The sequence below is a fragment of the Poecilia reticulata genome, chromosome 15 (assembly GCF_904066995.2).
Source record: "Poecilia reticulata chromosome 15, P_reticulata-male-v2, whole genome shotgun sequence".
Taxonomy (NCBI): Eukaryota; Metazoa; Chordata; class Actinopteri; order Cyprinodontiformes; family Poeciliidae; genus Poecilia; species Poecilia reticulata.
In genome coordinates this window covers 18,568,566-18,584,994 of record NC_088844.1, presented here as the reverse complement: position 1 = coordinate 18,584,994, position 16,429 = coordinate 18,568,566, and the positions used below count along the sequence as shown (strand labels likewise).

At 38.8% G+C, this 16,429-nt stretch overlaps 1 protein-coding gene across 1 annotated transcript in view; it reads left to right on the top strand.

Moving 5' to 3' along the window:
• The window catches only part of dst (dystonin), a 113,010-nt gene extending 96,611 nt beyond the window's left edge, over positions 1-16,399 (top strand). Inside the window, exons 81-100 of the mRNA XM_081616123.1 lie at positions 1,043-1,198; positions 1,495-1,701; positions 1,980-2,099; positions 3,114-3,283; positions 3,383-3,542; positions 4,773-4,967; positions 5,048-5,176; positions 6,003-6,146; positions 6,823-7,011; positions 7,141-7,270; positions 7,438-7,601; positions 7,710-7,872; positions 8,068-8,222; positions 8,303-8,377; positions 8,525-8,542; positions 10,859-10,976; positions 13,979-14,169; positions 14,377-14,484; positions 15,013-15,139; positions 15,320-16,399. Of these exons, the coding sequence (XP_081472249.1) occupies positions 1,043-1,198; positions 1,495-1,701; positions 1,980-2,099; positions 3,114-3,283; positions 3,383-3,542; positions 4,773-4,967; positions 5,048-5,176; positions 6,003-6,146; positions 6,823-7,011; positions 7,141-7,270; positions 7,438-7,601; positions 7,710-7,872; positions 8,068-8,222; positions 8,303-8,377; positions 8,525-8,542; positions 10,859-10,976; positions 13,979-14,169; positions 14,377-14,484; positions 15,013-15,139; positions 15,320-15,576 (2,976 nt within the window). The 3' untranslated portion in view covers positions 15,577-16,399. The remainder of the gene's footprint in view (positions 1-1,042; positions 1,199-1,494; positions 1,702-1,979; positions 2,100-3,113; positions 3,284-3,382; positions 3,543-4,772; positions 4,968-5,047; positions 5,177-6,002; positions 6,147-6,822; positions 7,012-7,140; positions 7,271-7,437; positions 7,602-7,709; positions 7,873-8,067; positions 8,223-8,302; positions 8,378-8,524; positions 8,543-10,858; positions 10,977-13,978; positions 14,170-14,376; positions 14,485-15,012; positions 15,140-15,319) is intronic.
• The last annotated feature ends 30 nt before the right edge of the window (positions 16,400-16,429 follow it).

Sequence of the window (16,429 nt, the reverse complement as noted above, 5' to 3'; positions counted from 1 at the left end):
AAACTTTATCCCCTACTTGCTAATTGCAATTTGTCGTGGTTGGCAGCATCATGCTGTGGGAATGCCTTTCTTCAGGTCAAGTTGATGAAAAAATGAATGGAACTAAGTATAGCACAAAGCAGGAGCTGCAATAAACTTGAGAGATGGATAAACGGATTCTCACCTTCCTGCAGGAAGGTGACTTTGTGTATTTCTCAATGTATGCCGGCATAAATGTTTTTTCCAAAGAGACCATCACTAATGTTTTACTACTTTTTATTGTCATTTTTGTCTTTATTGCAACAGATATCACAAAATATTCTAAGAAAAGGTCTTTATGACCTACCCCTAATGCCCTTTATTTAGTTATAAAAACATTTTTAAAGCAATGTAACTCAATCATTCCACCAACAATGATGTACTGCCCTTTGATGGTCTGTTGCATATGATCCCAGTAGAATACAATGAAGTTTGTGGCTGTAATTTGATAAAATGCGAAACGGTCTATGGGATATTTGTAAGGCTCTGCATGTTTTCATTGTTTAACACTCTATTCTCCAAAAATGGAGAGTCTTTGCTTTGGAGAGTCTTTGCTGTTTTTTGTTCCTGTTGGCTTTGGTGCCGTTCCTAGGAATTTAGAGCCTGCTAAATCTGCGAGCTTCACAGAGTTGTCGTTTTGAACACAGAATGCAAATACATTTAAAGCATCGAATATATACTTTTGACAAGTTTTACAGTATGCTCTGACTTTATAAGGCTAGTTTTTTATTTAGAAAACCGCTGATTTCCCTTAACTAGAGTTTATTAATCAGAAAGGTCATCAGCGCTGTAATGTCGTTTGAGTCCAAGCCTTCTCTGCTGGGGCGAGCGGATATGATTCAGCCTCATGGATGTTTGTCTTCCTCAATTATAAACTCTTCAGTGCCTTTCAGTTTTGCCATTTACCCGTCCAGATCTGTCAACAGGGAAATCTGCAGCACTGAATAGTGAACTGTGGGTTATGGTTAGGTCAGTGTATATGGATTTAGAGAAATTAACACTTTCTGGTGGTTTGTCTCCACAGGCAAAACTTGAAGAAGCTTTAACACTGGCCACAGATTTCCACAACTCTCTTCAGGACTTCATTGTTTGGCTAACGCAGGCCGAACAGACGCTGAACATGGTTTCTCCTGCTTCCCTCATCCTGGAGACCATCATGTTTCAAATTGATGAGCATAAGGTAATGTGTGGAGAGACAGAGCCTCTGGTGGGAAAGCTAATCCTGATGAAAATAAATACATTTTAGATTGTGCATCATTAGTGAATGTATTCCTGGAATAAAACCAATTGAAGCCAAGCAAATTTTTTAGCTAGCTTTTTTTTTCTTAAAAAAAAAAGGGCCTTTTTTTCTTTAAAAAAAAAAAACGGCTTTTTTGTTTTTCTACAAAAATAAAAAATAAAAATGCGCTTATACTCTTTTCATTAATACACCAAACCTGAACGCCTTTCCTCTGCATGTTTTCTGTGTTTGTGCAGATGTTTGTGACCGAGGTGAACTCACACAGAGAGCACATCATCGAGCTGGACAAGGCGGGCACGCATCTGAAGTACTTCAGCCAGAAACAGGACGTGGTGCTGATCAAGAACCTCCTGCTCAGCGTGCAAGGCCGCTGGGAGAAGCTGGTGCAGAGGTCTGTGGAGCGAGGTCGCCTGCTGGATGACGCCAGGAAGAGGGCGAAGCAGGTAATGCTTTATGCATGTTTATGCCGAGTCTGGCACTGGCTTGCTTCACTACTATCAGGCTTGTTTTATTATCATTGGAAAGCTCCTTGGAAACTGTATTTCAGGCCTGTTTAAAATTCTGTCGGCATGCTGTAGCTTTGTTTTTATTAGTGTGTAGAACTTCTTTCCTTAGAGCCAAAGTGCTGGATCATGTGAACATAAAGCAGGGCTTTGCGATAAATCAAGTTCAATCGTGCATTTCTCTTAACTTATTCACACTGTTTCCAATGTTTCTCTAGTTCCACGAAACCTTCAACAAACTCACAGAGTGGTTGGATGAATCCGAGAAGGCCCTGGACTCTGAAGTGGAAATTGCCAATGATCCTGACAAAATCAAGATGCAGCTGACACAGCATAAGGTGACAAATCACTTTGTAGTCCCCTTAATGTTATCTCCTTATATGGTACATGCACATTCAAGCCTTCACTCATGAAACATAAACGTCTGCATGTCAGACGCGACCTTGACCGGCTGTGATTTAGTGATTATTGCATTAAATCTTTTTCTTTTCGTCTATATTTAAAGCTGTTTATGTCTGTGGATGAATGAACAGAATGTCCTTTGATGCACTTTTAGTAAAGATTCAAATGAATGTTAGGGAACATCGTCCGTAATGCTTTGATGTGAATATGCCAGTATTTATTAGAATTTGTTGTTGGACGCAAAGCTACTTTCTCTGTCCAAGAACCTGCAGCTCATTATTGAGTTATTAAGTTACATACATGCTTTTTCTTGTATGAAATTTTGACACCAAGTTTAGCTGATTCTGAAACGTCTGAACTGATTGAAACTGATATTGGCAGATTGAACACCAAAGAAAACCAGGAATTGGCACTGGTCAGAACAAGGTTGATCGGTTCATCTCTTAAACTGTCAGGCTCCATGCTTATAGTACCATGTCCAGTACACCAATTAGGTCTGTTTACACAAAATACAACGTCAGTAGAACATAATGTGTTTAAAACTGTTTATTTTATTGTTTGTTCTTGCCATGTATGCATTGTTATGTAGGGAGATTGAGCTAATCCTATCATAATCCGGGGTTGGACCAAATCTATTTGGGATTGGATACTTTTAATCTCTCTGGAGCAGTAGCTGAGATTTGACCCCCTTTTGTGTTTGCCACACATAGCTTTGCATCTTCATCACAACACACACACACACACACACACACACACACACACACACACACACACACGCACACACGCACCCCCCCCCCCCACACACACACACACGCACACACCCACACACACGCAGATTAGAGCCCTATTGACATTCCAGCAGTAGTTAGAAAACAATCTTAGTCTGGCTTTTCATCTAGATGTGCAGACTTTTAGCACATCTAAAACTGATTGCGTTTTGTCAAATGCAGGAGTTCCAGAAAGCTCTGGGTAGCAAACACTCTGTGTACGACACCACTGCTCGAACCGGACGGGCCCTGAAAGACAAAACTGCTCTTAAAGATGATAAGCAGAAATTGGACGACATGTTGAGCGAACTGAGAGATAAGTGGGACACTGTTTGTGGAAAGTCAGTGGAAAGGTCAGAAGACATTTTTTTTTTCTTTTCTTTTCTTTTTTCCTCTCACGTCTACTAAATGTAGTCAGGGCACTTTGCTTATTTATTTGTGTTCACCTGCAGACAAAACAAGCTGGAGGAGGCCTTGCTGTTCTCGGGTCAGTTTACGGATGCCCTCCAGGCACTCATCGACTGGCTGTATAAAGTGGAACCTCAGCTGGCTGAGGACCAGCCAGTACACGGAGACATTGACCTGGTTCTCAATCTGATTGACAACCACAAGGTAGGAAGCTCACTCCCAACAAAAGTGTGACAACATGTGTCACAGTTTTGTCGATCATGGATATGAGACGCAGTTACAAAAGCTAACTTTGAAAACATGTAAAGGTTTTCATTTTTGCACCACCGCCTTTCTCTTTCATCCTTTTAATGTTTTTTTTTTTTCTAATCATTCTGGTGCATAAACCACACAAGGGTTGGGCTGTGAAGATAGCTGTGTTTAAACAACTGCACAGATGGCACCATCATGCAGCAAATATATAGCTTTGTGGTATTGTTTGTATGTTAGGCTTGTTTCGTTCAGTATATTTTTTATTGGAATTTTATGTGATTGATTAATTATGTGCAATTGTGAAGTCAAGAAAAAAGAAAGAATGTGTTAGTTTTCCATTAGAGATCCTGTTTAAAGTTCACCACAAGCCTGTGGGGGCCATGTGGAAGAAGTTGATCTGATCACATGAAACTAAAATTAAACTATTTGCTCCAAAACATGATAAATGATTATTGTCATAACCCTGATAACAGCATCTTTAAAATGCTGCGATGGTGGTAACAGTATTATAACATCATACTGTGGTGTTGTTTTTCTTCAGCACGGACAGGGAAGCTGCTTAGACTTGATGAGAACATAAATGGAGCCCCGACTGGGCAATACTGGAAGAAAACCTGTTGAGTTGAGACTGAGGCGGAGATTGAGCTTTCAGCAGGACAGGATTAAGCACACGGCCAGAAATACAAATGAGTTGAGAGCAAAACATATATTTATGTCTTAAAATCATCCAGTCAAACTCCATTCCAAAGTCTGAAGCAACACTTGAAAATTCTCAGATGCTTTCCATCCAGTCTGTCTTAGGATGAGTTATTTTGCACAAGTTTGTAGATGTGCAAAGATTACAGACGCATGTCCCTAAAAAGACTTGCGGCTATAATTGCAGTGACAGGAGGCGCTATAAAGTTTTGACTTGGGAGGGATGAATATAAAGATATGTTTCACATGAAGAGCATAAATCCTACTGTGTTGTCACATATTCTAACAAAAAGTGAAAATGTTAAAAGCAAACTAACACTTTTGCAGAACACCGTGACATTTCACTTTGTGTTTGTCGGTTTTGCCCAGTTTATCGAAAAAATATATATTTCTATTTACATTTGTTTGAATCAGTGCAAAAAGTTTGAAGTGTTTTACACTATGACACATCATCTAATTGTTTCCTTTGTGAACTTGTGACTGTAGGTTTTCCAAAAGGAGCTGGGAAAGCGGACAGTGAGCGTTCAGGCTCTCAAGCGTTCTGCGAGAGAGCTGGTCGAAAACAGCCATGATGACTCCTCCTGGGTCAAAGTTCAGATGCAGGAGCTTAGCACTCGCTGGGATACTGTGTGCAACCTGTCTGTATCAAAGCAGACTCGGCTGGAGCAGGCCTTATGCCAGGTGAAGCACAGCCTCCGTTTCGTTGCGTGGAAGGCAAACTAGCTCTGTGAGCCTTATTGATGTTTGTCGTCTGGCTGCAGGCCGAGGAATTTCACTCTACTGTTCATATCCTGCTGGAGTGGCTGGCTGAGGCCGAGCAGAGTCTACGTTTTCATGGTAACCTCCCAGATGATGAGGAAGCTCTGCGAACGCTGATTGAACAACACAAGGCAAGCAGTGCTAATATTTATGTATTTTCTTTAGAAGGTTTTTTTTTAACCAGCTTAAATGCTGAAAGCAGACAAACCATAGATTTTATGTCCTTTCACTCCTGCAACTACCATCTGTGCTTTGCACAGTAGTCCTTCTTTATATAGTATAATTTAGCAAAACTAACAAATGTTTCTTCTTTATTCAACATTTCTAACTTTAATCAGTGTTTCTTACCCTTGAATGAATCAGCTGAAGGGATCCATCATTCCACTGTGTCACAGTCTGCAGAAATGCTTATTGATTGAGGAAAAACCTCATGAGATCAGGGTCTAAACAACCCGGTTTTTCATTGGTTGAAATATTCTGTATGTCTAATCACTTCACTGCACCAACTGACAAGAGGACAATGGGTATTTTTATGTCTACTTTATTTATTGCAATGTGGATTTTTTTTGTATCCAGAGTAGCAGTAAACAAAATAGCGGGTGCAAAACTGTTTTAAAAAAAAGAAGCGATGAATTAGCTATTACTTATACTGTACAATTTGATGATCGCGCCACCTTCCCATATATTATGAAACAAATCTAGCTTGCCAACATTTTTAATGATGTCTTTTGCCTGAATAAACAGTCAAGACTATGTAATTGCAACCTGTCAGCCTTGTCATCCTTAATGCCAAAAACTGAGTGCTCTAATTTTCCTATGATATCATCTTATTAAAATAGCTCTGCATTGCTCTTACATGGAAACACGCACTAGCAATGATTTATTTTTATGTTTGCTGAAGATAAGCCAATACAAATATAAACAATGTTTTTTTTTAATATATTTTCTGTTTTTAAGGAGTTAATTAAAAAGCTGGAAGAAAAGCGAGTTGCTCTGAACAAAGCGACCAGTATGGGGGAGGCTATTCTCAGCATATGCCATCCAGACTCCATCACAACCATTAAGCACTGGAACACCATCATTAAGGCCAGGTTTGAAGAGGTCAGTTTGCAGCTGTTATGAAATGCCTGCCACATGAATATGCAAATTCACATTTATTTTTATTTTTTTTATTATTTTCTTCACTTTATTGAAGAATGAATTCTCCTTGTCAGGAAGGGAGCTATTGTAGTATATGTTATAAACAATGATTAGTGAGATCCTGTATGTCTTTAAAAAAATAAGATGTAGGTACTGTTAAGTCATTTACATCGAATCAAGGATTATAAAGCTTATATTTCAGAATTCAAGTTCAGTTCATTTGTTTTGTTTTTTTTTTGTATATAATGCCAATTCAAACCCAACATCGTCTCAAGCCACAAAAACAAATCAAATTAATAGAAAGATGTAGTTAATAATATCCTGTCAACCAGACAGATTCAAAGTTATATATTTCCCTGAGTTTCACACATATCACTTTAAGTAACAAATTCATTTTGGATTATTTAGAATGTTTCCAGATTTGTACACTTATTTGATCAACAGAAAAAAACCAACAATCTGACATGTTTTGACTCAAATGTGTTTGTTTTATGATGTATCTAAAACAAACATTTCTTGAAAATGTCCAGAAATTGTCTGAAGATCTAAAGTCCTTTTGAATTACCTTTGTGTAAGTAACTGAATGTGAAAGATCTCAGGTGTTTGTATGTGCTGCATGCATTTTCCATGAGTGCAGGTGCAGGCCTGGGTCAGGCAGCACCAGCAGCGACTGGCCGTGGCGCTTACCGAGCTGCTGGCCACTCAGGAACTGCTGGAGAATTTGCTGACCTGGCTGCAGTGGGCTGAGACCAACCTGAACAACAGGGACAAAGAGACACTGCCTCAGGAAATTGAAGAAATCAAAAGCCTCATAGCAGAACACCAGGTAAAGTTTAACTGCTGAAAAAAAAACAAAAAATACCCACCTCTTTTGTTTTATTTCTGATTTATTTGACGAAGGCATTTCTGGTTTTGTAGTTGTTTTGAAAACAGTAACTGTTCCCTTCCCTTGCAGACCTTCATGGAGGAAATGACCAGAAAGCAGCCAGATGTTGACAAAATCACTAAAACACATAAAAGGAAGCCAGCTCTGGAGCCCCAAATCCAGTCACACATCCCTGTGCTAGACAAAGGACGAGCTGGAAGTACGAATCCCTTTCATATCCTGTCCAGAACGTGGTCCGAGGCAGCTAGCCAACCATTGTGTCATTGCACAGTGATGTGACATCCTAATATTCCTCCTTTTTGCTGCTTAAATGATATCACGATGAATCCCTTTTTTCTTATGTAGAGTTTTATCTTTCGCTTGCAGGAAAACGCTCTCCCACACAAACTATGTACGCATCAACGACACAAGCTCCGATTGAAACCAAGAACCCTCGAGTTAACCTGCTGGTTACGAAGTGGCAGCATGTGTGGCTGCTGGCGTTGGACCGAAGAAGGAAACTCAACGACGCATTGGACAGACAGGAGGAGGTAAATCGACGCTTCTATTAATTCAGTGATTCTTCTTTTTTTTTTTCTTCTTTTTTTTTTTTTTAGAAATCTGTGCTTACTTTCATTTTTCTTTCCTTTTTGGTTTAGTTAAAGGAATTTGCAAACTTTGACTTTGATGTGTGGAGGAAACGCTACATGCGCTGGATGAATCATAAAAAGTCTCGAGTCATGGACTTCTTCCGCCGCATTGACAAGGACCAGGATGGCAAAGTGACCCGACAGGAGTTCATCGAGGGAATACTCTCATCCAGTAAGTGCCCACTACAAATCTAGTAGAATTCAATGTGCTTCCATCCATCTGTCCATCTGTTTATTTGTTCATTTAATTCAGGATTCATCATTCAACTTTTTTTATTTGTGCTTTAAATGAAGAAGTTATTTAATTCTAATAATGGAATTTTGGAAATGTACGAAGTCTTGATACAATGCGATTGCTCCTCTAAAGAATTCCCGACCAGCCGCCTGGAGATGAGCGCCGTGGCAGACATATTCGACAGAGACGGTGACGGTTACATTGACTACTACGAGTTTGTGGCGGCTCTTCATCCGAACAAAGATGCCTACAAGCCGTTGACAGATGCGGACAAAATTGAAGATGAGGTGATGCAAACCGTCATGGCCTGAGTTCAATGTCTTTTAATTCAAAGGAGCAGTTCAGTAATACGGTGTATGTTTTCCAGGTTACCCGTCAAGTCGCAAAATGCAAATGTCCAAAAAGATTCCAAGTAGAGCAGATTGGAGCAAATAAATACAGGGTAAGTTATTATTTACCTGCGTTCTATCTGAAGCTGATTTGTTTTGTTTGGTGGAAAATCAGTTTGAAGGTAAGTGTTGAAATATGCAAAAATTAATCACACCTTTGCTAACGTTTGAATATTTTCTCATTGTTTTTCCATCACCAGTTCTACCTTGGAAATCAGGTACATCTGAAAGTCCTCCTCTTTGCCCACATGTCTGTTTGGTTTCTCTCAGGCCTTTATGCTTTTTCTGCATTTACTATGTTTGCTGTCCAGTTAACACTTCTTGCCCAGATTTCTGGCTGCAGTTATTGGACTGGAACTCAGAAGTAGAAAGTAAAATTTACAATAACATCAAACAATTTTTTTTTCTGAAGTCAATCAGATCTTTAAAGCGCCATACAAAGCCCTACATGAACAAGTTTAATATCTGTTCCTGTAGCTGTTTATGTATCTGCTTTTGAGTTTCAGAAAATAAAGTTTTGGCTTGCCAGCACCATTTCAGCCCATGTATTCAGTGGCTCACGGGCATAAATTCATCAGCTGGGCATCTAGTAATGCTTTCTGTTTGCTTGGCTTTGATGCTTCAGTATCATGGGAATGATTTACCTCCACAATGGCTGACACAGTTTGATCCATCAGCCGAATTCTTATTATCAGAGAATTTTAAAGTTGGGCAACTTTAATGATGTTTTTTTGCTCTTTTCTCTTGGGGAAAACAAATTCTGGGATGTTACAGTGCCTTGCGAAAGTATTCATTCAGTTAGGTTTTTTTTTTGGTTTATCACGTTTTATCACAAAAGACCATAAAATACAGAAAAAAAATTTGACTACAATGTGCCAAAATGTGAAACAGTTCACTTGACGTTAAATAATTTTGCAAGGCACTCTTATGTGTTGGAGAATTCCGTTTGGGATGAAGGTTAGTGAGACGGGACAAGGGTGTCAGAGGTGGTTTGTGCAACAGTTTGTATTGATGTTTCACTCAACAATGAATTGAAATAACTCTTTTGACAGTTTGGTCTGGTTCACTGCTTACATGACTCCCTAATGGGCGATGAGACAATAGCAAACAGGGAAAATCAAAATCTTACCCACCACCTACACGTTGAGGTTTTGGAAAGCTGTATTCTGGTAAATGGTTACTCTTCAGATATTTCTTTGTGCCTCTTTTTTACTTCATCACCTGTAATGTTTCTGATCATTAGAATCACCAGTTCACATTAAATCATTCCAATACTCATAAAAGATTATACGAAGATTTTTCTTTTTTTCTTTTTCTTTCTGTTTTTGGGAAGCAATGATGAGGAGTTTGGCGAGAATCATCAGTGTTTGATCATGTCTGCGTGTCACACGTGAATTAGGCAGAAACGACTCGAACCATTCCCTCATTTTGTTCTCACTGTGTTAGCAAAGCTAGCTGCATCGGATATGCGTCAGTGCCATCAGCGCATTCTGAGCAGTCGTAGCTGTAGAAAGTGCAACAAAGGTTGCAGGAGTTGGATGTTTGCTCCCTTGACCATTACGTCAGCCTGCTGTTTATGGACAGAAAGCATGCGACTGTGATTGTGATCTGCACGTTTTTGTGCGACTTCAACTGACATGCCACCATTTTCATAGAGCTTGAAGCATTTGAGTCCACGAAATGCTCAGTGTTTGTATGTTTGTACGATGTGATCAGGTGAAGGCAAATTGTTGCACACTAGTACCCCCTGGTGGTGTAATGATGTGCCTTCAGCTGTAGTCTTTTACAGGCTCAACCTGCAGTTACGGGTTAAGCCACGCGTGACTGAATTCGATGTGAGATTATTACAGTGAGAACCAACATGTGCAGAAATGACTCAAAAAAAAAATACGTCATTCACTTGTGCTTGTGAAGCTGTGGCAGTTTGAGTAATTGCTGCTCAGCTCCACAAACTCTAAAGGAGCCTTGAATCAAATTCTCACAGGTCTGTATGTAAAGCCTGACTGATACTGCAGCCGAAACGTGATCTGAACTCTCTTTTTATGAAAATTTGATTGAATGACTCAGACAAAAAAATTGATAAATCGTCGTGAAAATTTCACAGATGTCATTCATGATGACATTGTTCAGTCAGGCTTATTATCAGACCATTTGAGTAAAGGAAGTCTTGTGCACATAAGTGAAATAAAGAAATCATAATCAAAAACATTAAAAGAACAGAACCTTTTCGATTAACTTTTGAGTAATTTGTGTGTTTGACAATTGAAAGTAAACATTTATGTTTTGTGTCTGCATATCTTTGTAATTATGTGAAAAAAAAAACAGACTGCACACAGGGCTGATTTTTCCTTACTTAAATAATTCAATTCGTGCCAAATGAATCCATGTGAATCCTCCAAGCAGTCTGTTTTTTTTTTGTTGTTTTTTTTTTTCTTTAAGTTGCGCAGCTTCTTGTGTGTAGCAACAAGGAGCGAGCAGCAGTTAGTTCAGTGTTTCTCACACGTCATCTCTGTGCTTTCCCTGCCCCGTATCAGTTTGGAGACTCTCAGCAGCTGCGTCTCGTGCGAATTTTGCGCAGCACCGTAATGGTGCGGGTGGGTGGAGGCTGGATGGCTCTGGATGAATTCCTTGTGAAGAACGACCCCTGTCGAGGTGAGCTCAGAGAGGAAGCACCAAACAAACATTGTGGAAGTGAAATAAAAGAGTGAAATTCAATGATTCATTCAGAGTAATAGAAGAACAGTTATTATTTTAACAGATTTTAAGTCAATTTTGAAAGATACACCAGACACACTCTGGTTGATAATGAAATATTTTATTTTCTCTATTTTTAATACTTAGTGGTTTGGAAAGGAAATTCTTAATTGCAGTACTTGCAAAAGTCACGACATAGATTAGAGTTTTGTGGTTGATCTTTAGGTAAAGCGTCGACATACTAATCTCTTTGAGGCTTTTAATAAACTGCATTTGAAATATATTTTAGCTGTCGTTCCATAAGATTCAACATTCACTTTACTATCATTCAGGACTACCTCAAAGACCATCGTGACAGCTTAAAAAAGATGCAAATATTATAAATAAACAGATATAAAACCAGTAGTAAAGATTAAAGTGGTCATTAATTATACATTGTAGGTAGTGAAGGAGTTCTGTGTGGGATATCAGCTAGTTTTAAACCATGTTTTTCTGACTAAATTAATATGTGTTATGGTTTTGCATTAGCGATTTGCACTTTTACCATTAGTAGCTGTAGACGGTGGTCTCATTCTATTCCCCAGAGAATGTAAATCCTTAATCTAAAGGGTTCTTCGGAGAACAACTAAAGGGTTTTTTCGAGAACAACTGTACGTTTTCTTCTGATTCATTGTGGTGCATTTACTGACTGAAATAAGTTTGGTGATCGTTAAATTAAGAAACTGGTCTGTGTAATCTGATCATTGGTAATTTACTTTCTTTTTTGTTGTTTGCATAACCCTAAAAACTGAAAACTTAAAACTGAAAATGATCAAAAAAACAACAACACACATTTACAAAATTCTTTATTGATTGTGAAATCTTTTGTACATCAACGGATAAAGTTTTAGTGCTCTTCATGTTTATGCTTTTCTTTTTTAATAACATCAATCTGTGTCTCTCCTGCTTAACCCCCGCTGCTGCCAAACATGGTACCGTTTCTTCTAGTCCATCACCACGGGAGCAAAATGTTGCGCTCGGAATCAAACTCTTCAATTACTCAGTCTCCTATAGGTTGGCAAATCTCACACTTTCTCACCTTGCTCCATGAACCCACTGGCGGTATGTGTGTCTGCACATCCGAGTGTGTGGTGCTTGTGATGGTCCTGGTGTGTACCACTTGTGTAGCCTAGCAACATGTGAGCGCTCACTGTAAAATGAACGGCATTCTCAGAAAACGGCTACACCCCCAGTCAGCTGCCGCTGGGATTTTTCATGCATGCAGTTGTTTGTGTGACTCACATCACCTGCTGTTACTTTGTCCATGAACTTGGATTATTTAAAGACTTGAGAGAACAAAGTCTTTCCGTGTGTTTTTTTTTTTGTTCTCTCAGCATGCACTGCCAATTATCTTTTTCAGCCGAGACGGGGATTATAAAACAATGCTTATCTGACTAACAACTCTGAGTATACAGAGAGTTGTCTGACTTCATGATTATACCTTTTTGTACTGAAGCAGAATTCATTGCATTTTAAAACAATGCGACATTTGCTTTAAATTGCATGAAGGTGCCTTTTTTGTGGCCAAACTGATTTCTTTGTGCGGTTTATGTTTCATTAGTTTTGTAAATTATTTAATTTGACAAATTTTAGCTGTAAAAATGTTAAAACTTTGATGTTATTGTTGGAAGCAGTAGCTGAGACTGGCTGAGAAAAAAATAATGATAATAATAAAAAAAAACAAACAGGTACAGCTCAGTAAATGACAACATTATTGAAAAGTTTAACTTATTTGGTAACTCGGCGCAAAAAATTAAAACCTATATATTATTTAGGCTCATTATGTTATATGACCTTTTGGTTTGTCATGTTAATTTAGATAATTTTACAAAAATGTTTTTTATTATGACCATGCATAAGACTGCTGACTTTACATTTTGTTGGGCAGACTGTCACTATATTTAGATTCACAAGTAACCTGAAGCTGGAGTCAGACCTTCAAAAGCCATCACACACAAACGTATTCAAGATCAATCACATTTCTTGTGTTAAGCAACTTCTTTGCAAGTGACAATATAAGAAGAACCTCTTTTAGGCAAATGAGGGGAAAAAAATGTTCTTGTGTGCTAAAATCCTCTTTTCAGATAAAGTTACATGTTGCATTTCATTTAGAAAATCAAGGTCCCAGAGTTTGCAATAAGAGTGTGGAGAGGCTTACACTCCAATGTTCTCACACTCTGTAATAAATTGGGGATCCTTGTCATCTGCTGTTGGTGGTTCGCTGCGTTTTATCAAGTCCACACTCCAGCAAAACCACAGGCTGATTGCCTCCATGCCACGCTGCATTCATGCAGTAATTCTTGCAAAACCAAGCATTGTGTCACATGGACATGCTTTTCAGTGGGTTTTCATCATCTGTAAGCTTTAGTCATCAAAGGCCACTACTGCAGTGTGCACAATCTGAGTTTTAATATTTTTGACCGAGTTACTAAAATATGTTGTCTTTTATCTGCTGTTGTAACGTATTGAGGTATACCTGTATTCCTCTAGTGTTGCAGCAGTATTTTCCTTTCTTTTACTCATTCTGGTTGAGATGTGTTGCTGCATGAGCCTTGCTTTCATGACAAAAGGCACCTCATTATCTTAACACTTTATTTCATAAGTCAAAGATCTCTAAAAATGTTTTTGATGTGTACGTGGATAATTGTTTTAGTTAAGCCAATTACCTAATTTATTTAGATTTCCCTTTGCAGGTAATCTTTCACAAAATGTATGTTGCGAAGGCTATACATTTTACGAAATTCAAATCTAATCTGAAACATGATTGTAAAAAAAATAAAGTGTTATCACCGTTATCATCATCATCATCATCACCATTATCATTACCACTGTCACCACCCTGAACGCATTCAAAGCATAGGGTTGCAATCCCTATTTGGCCGATTTATCCTTTATGTCAAATTCTGGAATGCATTTTTCAGCTAAAGGCCGGACCAACATGGAGCTCCGCGAGAAATTCATCCTCCCAGAGGGAGCAACACAAGTAATGGCGAGCTTCCGCTACAGAGGCCGGAGGTCTCGGCCGTCGTCCAGAGGAGCCTCTCCCAACAGATCCACCTCAAGTCAGAGCTGCGCAGTTCCAACAAACCCAGCTGCCACCAGCACTCCGAAGGTGAGACCTGCGTGGCAGACCTGTTCTCATTTTGCTCCCCAAAGCACTTGAAGAGTTTAATTTTCATCTCATTTAGCTACTTGACTTTGATTTTTCTGCCACATATATTATATAACTCCTCCATCCACTGTTTCTTGTAGTTTTTTTTTGTTTTTTTTGATTTGTGAATCCATATGTTTTGTTTCTTAATTTGCCATCGTTCCCTAGACTCAACACATTGCCCGCAATTATGATAAGCCATGGCTTACAAACAGCAAACCCTCCACTCCTCTTAAATCATCAGACTCCTTTGAGAGCCAAGGTTCATCCTCAGAGGTATTGTAGAAACCAGCATGTGATGCAAAATGCTTCAAGCTTGTTACCCAACTGACATCCACTGTATTTCAAGCAAATGTGAAATACACTAAATTAATATTAAGGTGTTAACCTTGCATGCGTGTTGTTTTTCTAACAAGGAGACTTTGAATAAAAGACAAAAAAAAAAAAAAGATTTCAGTTGGGTCGGGATATTTTGAAGTTTTCAAAATTCTGCTCAAAATCTGATGTGTTCCTGATACCTGGCTGCTTTACTTTGATGCACTTTGTGAAATTTTAATAGTTTCTAACAGTTTGTTGAGTTATTAACCCTTTCATACTAACACCTACTCACAGGGGCTTTGCTGATGTTACAAGAGGGTCTCAAAAGGGATTTAATTAAGATTAACTCTAACTCAGTGACGTCTGTTGTGTTTTTTTTTTTTTTTTTGGGGGGGGGGGGATGTGGGGGGAAGTTTGTTGTGTATTTCAACTGGAAATAACTGAGTGACAAGAAAACTTATTTCTGTTTCTTTGTCTGTGTTGCAGGGCACAGCAGTTCAAGGCAGCAAACTGCGTCTTCCAGGCTATTTATCCGGCAAAGGATTTCAATCAGGTGAAGAGGGAACCTTGATCAACAATGCTGTACTGAAAGCACGAGCACAGACAATTGGAGGTAAGTTAATTGCTGGATATGTCTCAATTTCTGTTTTGAGACATATGGATGCTTTTTAAAATTTGGAGCAGGTTTGCTGAAGCTTGCAGAAAATTGTTTAATTTTATTTATTTATTTATTTATTTATTTATTTATTTATTTTTAGTAATGCTTACTTACATAACGGCTTCATGCTTCCAGAACCAAGAAGAAATTCCAGCCGACCAGGAAGTAAAGCCGGCAGCAGAGGCAGCAGTCGCAGAGGGAGCGACGCCTCTGACTTTGACATCTCAGACATCCAGTCTGTGTGTTCAGACGTGTCGGAGACGGTCGGCGATTCCGCGCGAGCAACTCTGCGCTCTGCGTCCCGCCAACATGGAGGAAAACCATCCAAGATCCCTACTCCTCAAAGGAGAATGGCTTCCAAAAGCAAACTGGCCAAAGGATCAAAGCGATAGTCAGTGGCCTTTGAAACAATGACCCTGGAGCAAGTTGCACCCTAAAACATATACTGGACACTGTCGATGTCTACCTTAAGAGACTGCAAATTTGTTGAGTGTTATTTAATTTGTTGGGAAGATGTAAAATATTCTGTTAAGAGGCAATATGGTTTAATATAGTGTGCGAATGGATTGTTGATGGCCCTGTGTGTGTTGGTTTTTTAATGTATTTTATTTTTTCTGAAACAAATGTCAAATTGTTTTTTATTGTATTTAATTTTATTTATGCAAATCCTGTAGAGGTTTGACAAACACTAAAAAAAAATTAAGTAAAAAATCTGGGAATAACCATGCTAAATGGTAAAATTAACTTTTCTTCACTCTAATGAAGGGCAGAAAGCAGGAGAACGTTTTAAAAGTAACTGAATGTACTGTAACTTATGCCTGCTGATGTTTTGGAGTAGTTGGTGCAATATCGTACCGCTTGAGGCACTGCAAATATCTATTTAAGTGCTTTATCATACTGCCACCTTGCATTTAAAAGGGCAATGCAATATAATACCTAATCTCTAGTAAGCACTCCAGAAACCTTTGAAAACTCCTACATGGGAGAAGTAGCAGAAGCCTTGTAATCCTCACGCTTTTTGTTTGTTTGCCACAACAGCTCCTACTTAGTTTCCTCCACTTCGCAGCGATGTGTGGCCTTGATGAAGTGCCACTCCATGTAGCCATTCTGTGTGCATTCATGTCTATGTATGGTTCATTTCGATAGAGCTGAAATTGTTATTGTAATGTTACTTTGTAATAAATCTGCTTGCAAAAAGCCACCGGAAACTGTTAATCGCCCTGCAATCTTCTCTGCTTCTCTCGC